The 17,629-nt window shown below is 40.0% G+C and overlaps 1 protein-coding gene across 3 annotated transcripts in view; it reads right to left on the bottom strand.

Annotated features, from left to right (window-relative positions):
* RASGRF2 (Ras protein specific guanine nucleotide releasing factor 2) overlaps positions 1 to 17,629 on the bottom strand; it is a 245,682-nt gene that overhangs the window by 102,920 nt on the left and 125,133 nt on the right. For 2 of the 3 annotated variants that reach the window (XM_042942438.1, XM_042942453.1), the window contains exons 13-16: positions 14,306 to 14,388; positions 8,783 to 9,031; positions 7,767 to 8,155; positions 1,483 to 1,608 (exon numbers count right to left, since the gene is read on the bottom strand). In XM_042942438.1, the coding sequence (XP_042798372.1) occupies positions 1,483 to 1,608; positions 7,767 to 8,155; positions 8,783 to 9,031; positions 14,306 to 14,388 (847 nt within the window). The remainder of the gene's footprint in view (positions 1 to 1,482; positions 1,609 to 7,766; positions 8,156 to 8,782; positions 9,032 to 14,305; positions 14,389 to 17,629) is intronic. The other variant, XM_042942446.1, reaches the window with a different exon arrangement.

Raw genomic sequence — 17,629 nt, 5'->3', positions numbered from 1 at the left:
TGTGAAATTTAGTCATATCAGAGAAGAAAGAAAAGACAGTTTAAGTCAAGATAGGATTTACAAATACTGCTTATATAAATTACAAAACCTTATATACAAAAATAAATATATAAAAAGGGACTACAAAATAGAGCCCTGATAATAGTGACCAGGTGAAGAGCATTTATCTCTTGCCTTGGTAGAATTTTGCTTCCATGGGCTTTGACCCCAAACTCTTCCAGGTTACCATGAACTCAAAAGGGGGTCTGTCCCATGTAGCAACAAAGTTGCCAAGGCCTGGACTGACCAAAGCTCTAAGAGTAGTAAAGAGATTTGGCTAACTCCATAGTAGACCAGGGAAGTCTTGCTTGCCACCTTCATTTACCAGAACCATTCAAATGCCAGGGTAACCCATGATTGATCAGAAGTCTGAAATCAGTCCACTCCCCAAGGGCTGGTATCCTTCTGGGCAAGTCTTCTGACAACAGCCTGACCCAGGTTAGCCTCTCTGAGATCCGATGGCAATGACCACAGCTTCTACCCCATGGCCAAGGTTACAAATGAAATGGCCATTTGGAGCATATGCAGAAGTATGAAAGTCAAAAAATGTCTACATTTTACTTGGATTACTTGGGGTGAATCTTGTTCCATAACTGAATAGTTTTCTCTTCCAGCTTGAAATAACTGACTTGAGGAGAAAGAAGGAAGCATTTCAAAAACAACTGTTGTTTTCTTTTATTAGTAAAGAAAAATGTAAGGATTAACATATACTTAATTTGTTTTTAAGTATTTCTAAGGTTTAAAATGTGTGTAAAGTTTGTAACTCTTAATAGGAAAACATTATTTGAATGCATACCCTAATGGCAAGCCACTGCAAAACGTTTCAAAAATCCACTATTTTTTGAATTTTTTTATTTAAACAATGGAGAGAGAAAAGATTTCTACCTTTTGGTCTGACAGTTTGTCTTCCAATTAGAGGACATTTGGTATGTTCTAAAACAAATTATGGGAGACGCTTTATAATTTTCGTTAACTATAGAAAATATACCAGGTTCTACCACGTGAATAATAATGATAATTAGGGTCCCATGCAACTGGACCTTAATAAGGTCTCCCACGAATTGTGGTGCCCCAGGTGAGCCTATTTAATCTAGAGTACACTGGGATTTATGACAAGGTATCAGGGTTCTGGGAACATTTTGATAAAACCAACATGGAGACTCTTCAACTAGCTATCACCTAAGGACAAGCCTCTTGATTCATGTTACTCCAGACACAGTGCAATGCCATAATGGGGTCAAGTCAGTATTAGTTATACTAATGACATATTCTCTAATTATCTATTACTCCACTACTTGACACTGACATTGTTTGCTTCCAATGAATTTTCATAACTGAGACTAAAAAAATATTTTGGGAGTGAAACAGTAAGGCGAAAGAAAAAGTTAGAAGCTAGAAATCATCTTTCACTTTTATATTTCCAAGCCCCCTTTCTGAGCTCACCTACAGGCTGACGATAGCGGAGGTGCTGAGGAGTTGAGGGTGACCGGCAAGGTGAAAGTTCTGAGCTGTCCGCCACCGGGGAGCTTTCCACTCCTGCTCGGTCCACTGGTGCAGACTCTAGGACAGCTGCTTGAAAATAGCATGAATGTTAACAAGAAGGCCGTGAATTCAAGACCTCCTTGTCAGGGTTATGCACAGAAACACAAAGGTTCGTTATGGAGAACAGCCTTTTGGATTAGTCTACATTTTAAAAGGGCTTTAATATGAAATCAAGTCATTCCTCCTGGCAGAGTGCTAATGTCACTAAATCTAAATGCAGTGTCTTCTCTATCCCTGTCTTGCTGACCCTGCTGAACCTGGCTGACCCTACCCAGTCCTTTCCATCCAACACAACAGTGGATGTTAAAAAGACCAGGGGAAGGACACCTGGGAGGCTCAGTGGGTTAAGTGTCTGACTTCAGCTCAGGTCATGATCTCTCAGTTTGTAAGTTCAAGCCCCACTGTTAGTGAAGAGCATGTTTGGGATCCTCTGTCTCCCCCTCTCTCAAAAATTAAATAAATAAATAAATAAATAAATAAATAAATAAATAAATAAAAGTAAACATTAAAAAATGGGGGATATCTTGTGGGTTCCCTGCCTTCCAGAAGAGTGGGGGAAGAGGGACTTTTCCAGATTGTGTATCAGACTGGGATCAAAATTGGGACTTCATCTAATTCTTTGCTTGGGTTGCCCCCTTAAGCCAACTAAAATTTGAATCTCTACCAATGTGGCTCCCAAGAAGCTCTGGGGACTCCTAAGGATTGAGAGCTGCACTGTCCAATATGTTAGCACTAGCTAAGTGTGTCTGGGTAAATTTAAATCAAAATTAACTGAAGTTACATTACTATTTCAGCTCCTTACTTGCACCAGCCATACTCTAAGTGCTCAGTACATGTGGCTGGTGGCTATGGTACTGGACGACATAGATATAGAGCATTTCCGTCCCCCCAGAAAGTTCCATTGGATACCCCCAATCTAAACCTAGTGGTCAACAGGAGGCAAGTGGAAATTTTTAGAATGAACTGTGGGGAGAGTTAAAGATCATTTGAGCCTTTTCACTGCAGCTAAGATCCTCTGAATAAAAGGCACATCATTCTAGGGTCACATTAGGCTATTACTGATGATGTTTCTGTATCCCTCCCACTGGCTTATTAACCAGGTAAAACTACAACTTTGTGGATGTTCTTTCATGGAAAAGCACTACAAAAATTTCAAAAATTTCCAGCAACTTCTGTATTTCTGCTTCCTTGGGCTTTTCGGTAACCACTAAGAGCTGTGTCACCTCCACTAACTTCACATCATTCCCCCTCCCCCCCCCCCCCCCCCCCCATCAGCAGGACTGTTCTCAACTCAGCTCCCTCTGCCATTCCATTCAGGATTTCACTCAATAAACCCTTCTAAAATCCCTAACGACTTCTTGCACATGATTTACTTCTTTGGAAATACGACCACAGTTCTGTTCTTTTGAAACAGAAAGGGGCCAGGGAAGGGAAATGCTTAGGCTCTTTCCCTGAATGACATAATTACAGTAAAGCTGGCAATGATGCAGGATACAGACAAAAAATCAGTGCTTAGCTGTGAGTTTTATTATTTTCTAAATAACTCCCTCAAAATTCAGTAATGGAAGGCATCTGTTTTGCAAGAGCAAGCAGAATATCAAATACGTGTCCTTGGTCTGATTCAACCATTCACTCCTCTGAGGCAAATGAAAAAATCATTTAGTCAGCTATACTGAACCCAAAAAACTTCCCAGTGAGAGAGATGGTCAGGCTTCGACTATGCCCTGAAAGAGGAGGAAAGCAAAGAATAACACTGTAAGCAAACAGGCAGCTACAGAGAGAAGAATCCATGCCAGCAGGGTGGGGGAAAGAAGCATTTCCTTCTGGCATGTTCACTTTCAATCAAGTTCCATGCAAACAGCTTTGCTTTCAAGACGAGTAGGCAGATGTGGGCTCAAAACAAATGCTAAAATTGGGAGCACTTTCAGCCCACAGGCAGGCAATTTTCAAGCTAAGAACACAGAAACAGACACTAGCGATGCGGACTGCTCCGCAAACGTCGACACTAGGTTGCACAGCCGTGACCCAAGTGCACGCTGGTGGGTAAGAATCCCAAACACAGTGAGCAGTCCTGTGACCTTTCCCTCTGCGCCTGCCCCTGCTCTGATTTTTGTTGAGATCCCACCATCAAGCGGAATACAGATGTTAGTTGGGCTAATATATGCACTTTGTAGAAAAAGCGAGGGTAGAATATGGTGGGGACTGCCTGATAGGAAGAAAGGAGGGCACTAACAGGTAATAAGTGAGCCTGGAACAGATCTGAGGACTGGGTTGGGGGGAAAATAAAGTGCATTATTTTTCCCTCTGAAGTTCATTGTCTTGCTCACTTTGAAGGACAGTTCCTATTTCTCTTCTTTCCCTTCATGTCATTTGAAGTTCTCTTGCCAGGAAATACTGTGAGGTTGGCATTATCATTGCAATGGCAATAAAACCAGACAAAAGTCACTTGCATTTTTCAAGCGGTATACCCCAAAACTGTCTAGCTGATCTAGTGAGAGAGACCTATGGCCTCAGTAGGGACCTAATGGAGGAAGCTGTATTACGGAATGAGGTTGTATGGAGTTGTATCCTGAAGTGAAAAGCCAAAAATGTATAAACTGTTGGCATGAGATTCTTATTCAAGTTTGCCAACTGTTTTAAGTGTTAACATTATGCAGAGCACATGCAAACATCTTTCAAATTAAAGACAGATCAGTGTCTCCCTTTTCTTTGCCAATTAGAATTTTCAAGACTAGACAGCGGAGTTAACACAGCAGCATTCTTGGCTTCTAAAGACATCCTATACACACACACACACACACACACACAACACACACACACAGAACGTGTCAGACTGATGCTGAAGTAAAGCATTTTTAAACTTATTTATTTTGAGGAAGGGAGGGGCAGAGAGAGAGGGAGACAGAGAATGTCAAGCAGGCTCCACTATGTGAGCACGGAGCCCGATTTGGGGTTCGATTCCGTGAACCGTGAGATCATGACCTGATCCAAAATCAAGAGTCCCTTAACCAACTGAGCCACCCAGGTGCCTCTGAAGTAAAGCATTTTATCCATGACTTTCTTGGGGCTATTCATGGCCAATATTGCCCACTTACCAATACAAAATAAAAGAAAAATCTAAGTCTATGATTCTTTTGTTTCACCTCTTCAGAAAAATGCCACAGAGCTGCCTGGCCTCCAGTGTTAATTCTGAGCTTTCTACTCACAGTGTTTCCTTTATGGGAATGCACAGGATACACTGTTCTCCAGTCCCAGTAGCAAGAAAAAAATGTGCCTGTACACCAGTCTATTCTTAGGTTTCAATATGAATCACGTAATTGATTACTTTCAGAACCAAAACCAGAGCAACTCTAGGAACTGCAGAAGACCACAGTGTTGTGTTCACTGTTCAACAACCATACCCTTGGCTTCATCCAATTTTCTTCATTGCTTGATTTTCCTACCCATTTTATTTTTAATCCAGCTGTACCATGTTCCTGTTTGAACTACCACCTTAACTACTTACTAGGAACAAGTGGGAACAACATAGGAAGTAAATACATTAAGAGTAATCAGAAGACAGCTACAGAAAGGGAAAAGAAATAAAGATGTAAAGAAGTGGCGTGAAAGGAATGGAGGGCGATCAGAGTGATAAGGGGGTGCACAAGTAGCGGATGTGAGCAAGAAACACAGAGGGGAGAGGAGCTGACTTCTCTGGAGGAGAGGCTGGCTGCAGGGTACTTCATCAAGTGCTATGGGCCCCACGTGATGCAGTCCTGGAACCTCCCCATCACCCAGAGAGCAGCTCTGCACTTAACAATGAGACATTTCTAACTCACGAACCACGTGGATAAACTAACTCCTGAAAAATCTAACTACAAATCATTTGTTTGGGGGAAATCCAGTGAAAATAGGGGCATTAAGCCCTCAGCTATTTTTCTAATGTGGGAAAGAACCTAATGTTTTTACCACACCATTCTTCATAGGCGTCCTCCACTTTCGGTCACTGGTCATAAATGATCATTGCTGCCACATGACAAGCTCTCCAGCTGCCACTAGCTGTGTCAACAATGATCGTACCTTGGTCCAACATCTGCACTGACCAGCCTCTGCAGACTTTGTCAGTGTCCTTCCTCAGGAACTTGATCCAGTTCTTTCTCATTTATCTTGGTCTCCCTGAGTCTAACTTGATCCAGGGGAAAAACTGCTAATTCCTACCAGTAACCACACTTCCATCCTAGACAGTAGGGCAAACAGGTTTTGTATGACACTGGACCATCACTGCACACCCTGGGCTTGGGCTCTGAAGACCAGAATAGGGAAGTCGGGGAACAATGTCACAGTCTGTGGGCAACAAGTTAAACTGGAAGGATTAACCACAGCAGGCAGTGGGCAGCTTGACTGAAGACCTCTAGAACAATGGCACGTATTTAGATCAGCCTCAGATCCATGAATGTCTGACACTAACATGCTTATTCCTAAAGCTCTCCTCACTCAAAATAACACAAGAATCCAGACTTAGCCCCAAACTTCTCCTCTCCTATTTACTGCAATCCAATAAAGGAAGGAACAGAACTTCCCATATTCTGGAAAACTCCTGTACTTCCCAGGGCACCCTGCCCAGGTCTGTGATAAATTTCCTTCAGTCACACTCTCCACAGAGGTTCCCAAGCACTGAGGCTGGATCAAACCCCAGATGCACTTGTCAGTTTATGCGCTGCCTCATTATTCCTGAGAAGAATCCATCATGATTCTACCAAAGCTTGTTGTTCTAATGACTTTTTAATTATCTTCCTTCTTTCCTCCTCCTTAGTTGCTAACTTGTCAATTTAAAGAATTTCTTGTTTAAGAGGGTGTTACTTTTGATGATGACAACCATCCAGTTAAAATTCCATTAAGTACTTCACTCGGGAAGCTTATTTTTAAATTATCTGAGCTAAGAAGTACTTGGAAGCTTTACGCTGGTTGAAAAGCAAGGGTTTATGCTTCCATCTGGGTGATCCTCCTTGAAATTTGTGATCTTAGATTAAATGCCCAATTTTTTTTAAGTTATCAGTAAAGAAATAAGTTATCATTCAGAAAACAAAAAGCTGTTTGCTAATTGGCTATGAAACCTTTTTTATTTTCATCACAGAAACACTAAAAGCAACAAGGATCACTTCCTCTGACCCCTACATGTACCAAGCTGCAGAAGGTAAGGTGACATAACACAGGACTCTTAGTTCACTGAATGTTTCGCTTGGTTCATTCATTTAACAAAAATTTACTACCAGCTAGGCACTGGCCAAGGCAATGAGAGTACAGAGATGAACAAGACAGACAACTTGCTGATCTTATGGAGCTTACATGGAGAAAGACTGTCCAGGCAGAGGGAAAATCATGTGCAAAGTCCCTGAGGCAGAGATGATTGATGTGTTACTGAGACACAAAAAGAAAATCCATGTGACTATATCCTAGTAGATGAGGGAGCATTATAGGAACAGGGGTTGGAGAGAGAGACGATCCAAGTCTCATAGGATCTGGAGGCCTTGTGAGGGAGAATGTACTTTAATCTAAGTACCATAGAAAATCATTAGAGAATTTAATCAGGAAAACATATCATCTAATTCACTTAAAAAAAAAAAACACACACACATTTTGGCTGTCATGGACCGTGAACACTGTCTCATATTTTATTTCTCTCCCTATATCCCTATTGTAATATGAAGCACTGCCTTGATAACTAAACCAAAGAAGCCATCTTAATGTTTCCAGGCTGGGTCATCCTTAGCAGGGGAGGCTGGAAGCTGTACAGATATTCAAGGCAGACACTGGAGCAGAAGGCTCTGGAAGGCCCAAGCTCAAAGAACAGAGTGCCCACCATTCACCTCTACACAGAGTATCATGTTAGGCTCTTTATCCAACCAGCCTTAATCAAATTCCATGAAGAATGTTCCAATAACACCATTCAGATAACGGTGTTCTTCTATACACAACTGACTATAATTAGCCTTTTACTGTAGAAGATCTCAGGACAAGCTTAAGTTGCTCTCTTTTCCATACAGGCTAGAGTGACTTACAGGAATTTCTCTTCTAACTAGCCATTGTATTCATTCTACTTTCTACAGGGAGGTGGGAGGGCTAAAAAGAAAGGGATCTAGGGTTCCAGAAGGAATGGTGGGGGAGCAGGTGGCCAGCAAACACGGGGTGTGGCAGCTGGATAATACCTCTTTGAATACTTCGTTTTAGCTTGTTACACAGATCCACGCGGGGATTATCTACATGCTCTTCTACAGATCCCGGGCTTTGTTCTGGAGAAGGAAGGCCTCTGCTAAGATCCAACGGTACTTTACCAGTGTGCGGCGGTGGGGATGCAGCAGGGCTGTGGGTGGTGGTAGGGCTGCTGGACGCTGAGCAGGTGGTCAGGTCCAATGCTCCTATCCTTGAGTTCAATGGAGAAGTCAAGGACAGCTTTCTGGCCCTCACTGGGGAGGACGTCCTGGACACAGCCAGTGGTGGTGGGGAAGAGAATTTGCGACACAGGCGTGGGGATTTGCCATCTACCAAATGTTCACCTCTACTGTTCTGGCTGGTAGCGAAAAACAATTCTAATGACCTAAAAATAAGAGCAGAAGCTATTAACAGATTGTAGCCAAGTGAAAACGATTCCCCTGATGTTATTTAAGAACATACTCTCTACATTAAAAGGCCACAACATCATGGCACTTCTGTTGTCTTCATTTAACACTACCTATATACCACACATTTGGCAAAGGAAGACAGACACTTTTTTAGGCCTTGACTAATCCCTTGCTACCAAACGGTGGTCCAAAGATAAGTAGCACTGGTATCTCTGGGGAGCTTGTTAGAAATGCAGAACTCAGGCTCTGCTCTAGACATGCTAACTCACAGCCTGCAGTTTAATAAGACCCCTGGGTGATTCTTATGCATGTTAAAGTTTGAAAAGCACGACTGTTAAAAAAAAAAAAATTAAAAAAATAGGAAAGCCTAAAACAATGGAGTTAGCTTCCAAGTAATCACAGAGCCGGCAAAGATGACAGGGAATTTAGGGTTCTCAACTTCGTCCCTGGAGAACTCTCTGTGACCTCCACCCACCCCTGCTACAGGTGGGGCATGTAAGTTCCCAGGCAAGACAATCCTGCTCTGCAGAGCAACTGCTCATCTGCACGGAGATCCAGGGACCAGGGGGCAAACTTTCAGGACAGGCAAATCCTGGGCCTACCTGACGGGGATGGAGGTAAAAGGCCTCTTGTATATGTCGGAAAGTTTCGCCAGCACCACAGCTGCCGTAGTGAAAATACGATAGGTGTGCAGAAAGGTATTGAGGAAATCAATACTAAGAAACCGCAAGTCTGTCAGCCGCTCCAGAAGGCGCTCCACGCTGGCATAGCGGATCTGGGGCACTTTGCAGGAGTTGAGTGTTTTACTAAAGCAAATGTCGGTGTCATCTTTATGAAGACGGGCATCAGACCTACACACAAAGCAGGAACATAAGAACAAAACCAGGACATGGCTTCCTCTCAGCCACTGAGTATTTCCGTATTCGGAAACACACACACGTATGTGGGCTTCCCGTTGTAGTTGATAAAATACGTTGATGTGACTTATTACATAGGCAGGGCTATAAAAACATCAAATATGCCATTATAATTTAAAAAGGTCAGAATTAATTGTGGAGAAGGTAATAATAACTCATTTCACTCTGTGGACTGCTTCTGCAGGGGAAGAAAAATATTTTTTCCTCAACCTTTCTGAGTTCTTGGCTGAACCGCTTGTAATAAAAGACAAGTTAGCAAGAGAAAAACAAACAGAAGTTTATTAACATGCATACCTCACGTACACATGGGAGATACCGGGAAAAAATGAGCAACTCCAGAGGTGGCTTAGAATTCAGGTTTAAATACCGTCTTAATAGGGAAAAGGTTGGGGGGTGGGGTGGGGGAGAGATGGTGTAGGCCTCTTAGGGGAGAGTAAATGATTTTTAGGAAAGATGAATGGGCCCTTAGGAGACTAGATGGGAGGTAGGATAGTTGGGGACAGTTCATCTAGGTGTGATATTGACTCCTTGTCTCCTCCCCTATAATAAAAGTCAATCCTCCCTGGTTGATGAAATTCTCAGGGAGGGGATTTATGACAATTGAGTGCCTTTTGGAGGATCTGTCTTTACGCAAATAAGAAGAGGTCAGAGTTCCCTGCATTTGCTATTTTTCAAGTGTACAGCTCAGTCAATATGCCCAAGTAGCATGTTTTGGGGTGGTATATTCTGCTTTCACCTTTCTCCCTAGTTCAATCAAGTTTTATTAGAGAAATGAAGCCAAAAGCCCTATATAGGAGGAGCATTGCTTATACCCTTAAATCAGAATATCAGAAGTGTGCTGAAAACTAAGTCATGGGGGACGTTCTTCCCACAGACCGATAGAAGGGGGGAGGGAGACACATAACACTGCTATATCTGTGGTTATTTTTTTCCTCACTTCTAATTTTGTGCATTTGTGCTTCCCCCCATTTTTCTTAACTAAACTGACCAACAGATTACATTATTAGGTATTTTTCCCTTTAGAACTGGCTTTTTGACCAGTTCTACTGTTTTTCTATATTTTAATGTATTTGTGTCTGTTCTTAATTATTTTCTTCCCACACTTTCTTAACAGCTTATTTTTTCTTTTCTTTTTTTTTTGTAACTTCCTGAACTGAATGCTTAATTCATTTCATTCTTCCTGGCTTATTAATGCATTTAAGGCTATCCATTTTACGAGTACAGTTTGATCCATAAATTGTGTGAATCGTTATGTCTTCATTATTTTGCAATATTTTGTGGTGTTAAAAGTGTCTTCATTAAAAAAAAAAAAAGTAATGGGAGAGATTCTCCATGAACAGTATCCACCATTGCCCCCTGCAGTGTTCTGCTTTTTATTTTTTTTTCTTATTCTATAAAACCTCCCATCTGGCTGTTCTTTAAGCTTACCAGATTTCCTGGATGCCTGAGCAGCCTCTCCAGGTGGATGAGCACACCAGGGGGAAGATGCACACAGCAGCCCTCACAATCCTTGGCTGTGCTCAGAGCCCTCAGCCCGTGGTACACATTTGTTAGAAAGGGCAAAAGAAGCCAACAGAGAAGACATGCTTGTAAGAGGACATGCTTGGAAGCAGAGGCTGAATCCAAGTGGGGCTCAAAGAAATGCACCCCTTTGCTAGGACTGCCCAGAGCCCTCACATTCCCTTCTGGAACTCCTTGTTTCCCACCACTTCCACATCTCGGAAAATCAGTGAATCGGTGAAGTCCTGGATTTCACCACTTGATTAAAGGACATGCTGCAGGGTCAGGAACGTTCAGTGAGGCAAGTGCTTGCTGAGAATCAGTTCGCTTGTTGTGAGTGCCCTTAATTAGCCCCTTCAGCACTTGGAGGGATTTTAAATTATATATTTATTTTCTTTCAAATAAAATGGAATCAATAACTTTCTTAGCTTGCTTTTGGAAATTGCCCACTCCAATGTACGCTGGATGCATGCAAAAGTACTTCATCTGCAGGCTCGAAAGAGCATTTTAAATGAGCAGCTTACCCCTGCTGAGGAAGTAAGGGTGGTCTGTTTGTTTTAGCCACATAACTGATCTCGAAAAAACAAAAGTGCTTTTTTTGAGATTCTTGAAAATAGCGTGGGGCTCTTTTTTCCACTTACTATGTGACCCTTTATCAACTTTACTTTTATGGTTCTTAATTTTCTCATTAGTAAAAAGACCTTAGACCTTTACTAAATAAGTCAATCTGTCCAGAAGATGGCTGATCAAGGTAATCACTTTCTCCTCCTACCGTTTTCCCACTAAAAATCTCTATTTTCTAAGAAAGGTGAGGTCAACTATTATTAAAAGGAAGCAAGCCTTACCCTACCCTACCCTAAAATGTAAAGCACCACTTACAGGGCTGTTTTCACCCAATAAATGTCATAATTTTGCATTCTAATACTAGTTTTGAGCTTTGCATCTTTTAACCATAATTACTTTACTCAAAACACTGGAATAAATGGGGCACCTGGCTGGGTCAGTCAGTAGAGCGTTGCAAATCTTGATCTCAGGGTCGTGAGTTAGAGCCTCACGTTGGAAATAGAGCCTACTTAAAAACAGCAACAAAAACACTGGGAGAAAAAAGTATGTTGTGACAATACAAAATTAAAGTAAAACTAATTATACCACTGTCCTTCAAAATTATGATTACATTTTCATTTTAAGAAAAGAAAATAAATTAAATATTATGAAATTATTTAATTTTCCTTTATTACACTGAACACAATGTTTATTTCCTAAGGGACTCTCAAGAAAGATATAATGCATTACTTAAGCCTCCTGTGATAATAACAACTCCATTTTGGTAAACACTTAAAAATGCAATCTTGAGACACCAAACCCAAATCACCTATTATAATTACTTAGGTTTTAAAAGGAAGTGGGTGCCGGCAAAGTGATGCCATGTCAGTAACAAGATACAATTAAGATAGTTTTTCTTTTAACTCAAAAAAATGTCTTTTTTTTTCATAGTATGCACTTGGGAGGCACCAATACAGAATTTAGGGTAGAACAGGGCCCCAGACGGAACTATCAGAAGGAACGGAGGTTGCAAAATTATCCTCTTTCCTCTGACTGAGGAGAACCAGGCTCAATGGAAGGAATAAATAGATGAGAAGTAAGGAATAAATAGATGAGACATTACTCTGCCTTGGGAATACATCTAGAATAGTATAGATGGTCATCAAAACATCTGTGATTCTAATAGAAAATCCTTACAGCCCGAGATCCAGGTTTCTGTTCTAGCAGGAGAGCAGTTCCTGCTCATTCAAGTGTCACTCTGTGCGCCCAAAAGCAGGGAAGTCCTGGTCTGTGCGTGAAGTAGTTACACATATGAGGTTGGACATGGGTGCTAATGGAGTGACTCTGTGTATGCGTCTACCAAGCTCAAACGGACATCACAGGGGACAGAATATGTGTTTGTGCCATAACCAGTCAGGCACAAAACTAAAGTTTGTATCTGTATTCATTTCAAAAGTCAACAAAGTGTACGTATAGCACGTGTGAAGTAGCTCTAGGGCTTTAGGAGCTTATGACTTGGCTGCAATGTCCAACTTACATATTCTCATTCTAAAGCAGGTGGGACTTTCAGGGCTGTCTAACCTTCAAGAAAGTACTTTTAAAAATGGATAAAAGGAACATACACTATTTTGTGAAATATTAATATAAGAATCCTGTGGTAGAAAATTAAAATAACTCTAACCCAATGATGTGAATTTAAAAATTAAATCACGGGGTTCCTGGGTGACTCAGTTGGTTGACCATCCAACTTCGGCTCATGTCCTGATCTTGGGGTTCATGAGTTTGAACCCTGTATCAGGCTTGCTTCTGTGAACACAGAGCGAGCTTCAGATCCTCTGTCTGCCTCTCTCTCTGCCTCTCTCTCTCTCTCTCTCTCTCTCAAAAATGAATAAATATTAAAAGAAGTTATAAAAAATAAAAATTAAGTCACAATTTGGACCTCTTGATTTAATACTGCATCCTTTGTTTCTATCTTAGCATCACACATTTTTAACTAATATGGTTTTAGGAAACTATACTAAATCAAAACCTTATAAAACTGAACGCTTAAAAGAATCTTCACCCTAGAGCTTTAAAATGATCCTACCTAAAATGTTTCTAAATTTGACCAGTAATTTGAAATATTATCATTCTTTTATAATTTATATTTTTCTGTAGTAATTATGGCATTAGTATAATGTACTCTGCCTTCATCTAACATAATAATTGGTAAGTTCTAAAAGTTGTACTCTGGGGATGGTACTAATTACACTTATTACCTATTAGAAGAGGAAAATTAATGTTATTTATTGCCTTAGGACAAACGGCTCAGACCTAAAAAAAAAAAAAACAACAAACCCACATTAAAAATGCATAGAGCACAAATATTTCCTTAGTTTCATGTAACTTTTGTTGAAAGATATAACAGGAATTTGGACCTCAAACAACCAAAACAATGAGAACAGGGAACAATTTGGTCAGCTTCAAAATACTCCTGAAACAATTTCTGAATTTGGAAACAAAAAAGTATGTAGAGACAAAAGCATTAATACAGAGAACAATGGCACATAGTCAGCGATATAATTTCTCATTTTAAACTACCATTTCCCTATTGATCACCTTAAATTATACGATATATTTTGTTGACCAAATAGCATGATGACAGCCCTGGGCAAATCCACATATAAGGAAAGGCAAATAGCCCTGGGCAAATCCACATATAAGGAACAGGCAGATGGTACCATGGAAAGGCCAGTTGATTCATGTCAGGTGAATCTAAACATATCTCCACAATCAAATCTGAGTAATATGATTCATACCCAGCTGGGAAGATGCCAAAAGGATCTGCCATACTTTGATCCGGCCTCTGACCCTTGGACACATCTGGCTGTCACAACTTTTTATATTGTGCTTGAAAATCTCAATAGGTTCTTTTCCTGAATGAAAGCATATGTAACAGTATAAAAAACATTTTTCTATGCTATGAATCAATAAACTATGAATTTGAAAACCCATTGTGATAGTCATATTATTTATAATAGCATATCATGAATTATTGCATTACTGCCAAGAAACATATTCACAAAATGTAGCAGAATCCTATGGAAGCAATATTTTTGCAGGGCTTTATGTTCTCAACCAATTTGATCTTGATTAAAATGTAAGGGAAAGGATTATCACACTTACTTAATCATATGTGGCACAGTAACTTTGGAATTCTCTTCAAATACTATAGTCATTAAACCATTACACCGTATATTGTCCACACACTGTGAAATTAAAAAATAAACAATTACAACCCACATGAAAACCTAGGCAGAGCATATATTCTCCAAATTGTTTATAGCCATGAAAACAATTTAGTTTCTTATTTCATCTGTGCACACACACACAGCAACAGGTAAACACTGTACACTGATGAGCAGATTCAATACCCAGTTACCAGAACTGTGCACTTGGCAAATACCTGAGGATAGAGATAGGGGCTTTTTTTTCTCCTGGAATGTATTTCCTAAGGACACTGGCCACGATGTCACATCATCACTATTCTCTGTCAGTAGCTGTACTAGTTGAGAGGTCTGTACCTTCCGACAGTAACAGCCTCTGCGATATTCATTCTCTGCCCGAGGGTGGTCTGGGGCAGGCTGCGTAAAAATAATGGCTTTCTTGGATGAAATTCACCTTCTGTCTCACTAGCAAGCTCTGTGCCTACTTCTCAGGTGGTTTTTTTGCCAACAAATACCCCCATTTTACTAGTGTCTCTAGCAGTTTCTATTGGCACCATGTTGATTTGATGAGGATGCGTTGTGTAATTTCTCCCGCTCTGGAATGCATACAGTCCTGTTTATCTTTTACTCTTTTCTTTCCAGGAGGAAAACTCAGGAAATTTTGTTAATTTCCTCTGTCTTGTTTACTTATGCCTTGTCAATTTAAAATTTCCCTTTGCAATTAGAGAAGGGTTAGAGAAGGATTTATTTTGAATTACACATATTCCTTTTGAACAAAATAGAAAATGAAAAAAAGATTTAAGCAATTTTTAAAATCAGAAAATATTTCTAGTTACTAGGTTATTACCATATAGTGATTTATGATTGTAGTTAAATGGCGTGAAGATGTTGATTGGTATCGTGGGGGAGGGGATGGGAAAGAGTGCTGTTGGAGGACAGGGCTCACACAGAGACAGGGAGGGGAGAGATGAGGTAAGTGATCCTTTACCCCACTGGCCTTCTTTTCATTTTTAATATCTCTAAAGCACAGTGAGGCTGCCGCTTGGGTAACCAACACAGGAAACAAGAGGACAGAGATGGTGTTTGATGAAAACTGTGGAAAATGAACAATGTTACTTCAGTTTCCTTTAACATTCTAAGCAAATGGCACAGTTACACAAACAACAGCTTTAGGATGATTTAGGATTATATTTTCCATGTTTAAATTTTTCTGTTTGGTTCTTTGACTGATCAACCTGGTCCGTTTTACATAGTAATCTTTTTCTTTCTTTCCTTCCTTCCTTCCTTCCTCCCTTTCTTTCTTCCCTTTCTCTTTCTTTCTTTGTTTCTTTATCTCTTTCTTTCTCTCATCCTTCCTTCCTCCCTCCCTCCCTCTCTCTTTCTTTATTATATTTTAAACATTCTTATTTTACAGTCTTTTCCAAGTTGTCACCAGCAGTGTTAATTCTATCATTCACTGTGCTTCTGACTCTCTCAAAATAGATAATTTACTCACAAGACTTGTGATTTCTGATTCTGAGCACACTGTAATGAGCCCTGAATTGTAGAAGTGTTGCTAACGGAGTGACTTTGTGTATGCTTCTACCAAGAAGTCTTAGGATTTCAAGAGTCTCAAAAACCGCTTTTACATTAATTCCTCAGTTTGGATTTTTCATACCATGTGAATACGATACATTTAAATTTCAAATCTATAGGTTGGAAACACACTCATTTTTTCACTCATTTTTTTTCAAAGGAGATTTTTTTTTAAACTCAGAACCCAAAACAAAGACAAACTTCCTTAATTATTTTCTGGGCTAACAGGAAGAGGTTTTGAGTTCTTATTTCACAGTTGTGATACTCTTCCAAAATCTAGGCTTTAAACAGGGAGCTTAATTCCTTTAAGGGGCCCAAGGCTGCCTCTCATTCCCTTTAGTTAAAACCCCTTGGGCTTGAGACCAATACTCAATCTAAAATCATTCTCAGGCCTCTATGTCTTCAGCTTATAAGCTTTCTACTCTAATTTTAAGTTTCTTTGGTATTTCTGATAACCAGAGATTACCTTTTATTCCTGTAAATATCACCAATGTATTAATTTTTTTCTTTTATACTGATTTTAAAGATTTATTTATTTATTTAAGTAATCTCTCAACCCATGTAGCTTGAACTCACAACCCCAAGTCAAGAGCTGAACACTCTACTGACTGAGCCAGCCAGGCGCCCTTTTATTCGATTTTATATGTTAAGCACTTCTGTTTTTATATCTAGAGAGATCTAAATCAGCTCAGTCCTCCACACAGTCAGAATTGGAACCTGAGATAAATATTTTAGACCCAAAAGAGATTTATGTGATAACTTTTGACCATCTCATTATCCAGTGTCATACCTCATTCATAAATCTTTCTGATTTACTGTGTGAGGCATTACAATTATTTTCAATAGAAAAAAAGGAAAATTTCACTTACACTCAAGTTTCAGGAGAACAAAACATACATGTAGTCTGAACTGCAACTCAAAAGACCATGTAATAAAAATCCTCATTTCCTAGAGGCTCCATAGACAGGGTGCAGTGACAACATGAGTGTGAACAAACAGAACTCTCAGGGGCTCTGGGTCCACCAGCTCTATTTCAATGAGAGTATCCTGTCTTTATCTTGCTTGCATTTGGGACTTTCAATAATGCTGCACTGAAGAACGGGTTCTCTTCCGTAAAAAGTTAAGACTATAATAGAATTTATAAATATGAGTATGTGTATGAATATATTTATATTGGAAGGCATGGTATTATTCATGACCATATAAGCCTGTCTTTTAATTGTGCTGGGGAAAAGTGACTTGAGCCCTGGGAAAATGAATATACTTCACTCATTCAAGAAGAATCGTGATAAGCAAGGTGTCACATATCTTTAAGGATGTATCAAATTTATATGAATTACAGTGAACCTTGAAATTATTAGGGTTAATAGAGTAACTTTTATGTTCACAATAGCCCCAGGTAGTTTTGATGCAACTGGCCCCTGGACAATTGTTGAAAATGACTTCTCCAGCAAGGTCTTTTGAGGATCTTGCTTAAGCCAATACCTGCTCAAAGGTCAGTAGTCTACTGTGTCACCATGCTTTTTTCTTCTGAGAAGAAAGGTTAGATTCAATTTTTCTCTTTTAATTCACCTTTTTATGTTGAAGTAAAAAATTCCCTATTGATTCCAGAGAAGCTATTTTAAGGGAGAAAGCATGTGAGAGTGCTATGGATTTGTCTACACAAGGTATACATTTTGACACATCTGCCCAAACCAAGCTCAGAGGT

This window comes from Panthera leo, chromosome A1 (genome assembly GCF_018350215.1).
Source record: "Panthera leo isolate Ple1 chromosome A1, P.leo_Ple1_pat1.1, whole genome shotgun sequence".
In the NCBI taxonomy this organism is placed as follows: Eukaryota; Metazoa; Chordata; class Mammalia; order Carnivora; family Felidae; genus Panthera; species Panthera leo.
Note: the sequence above shows the minus strand (reverse complement) of the source record. Positions and strands in the feature narration are given on the sequence as shown.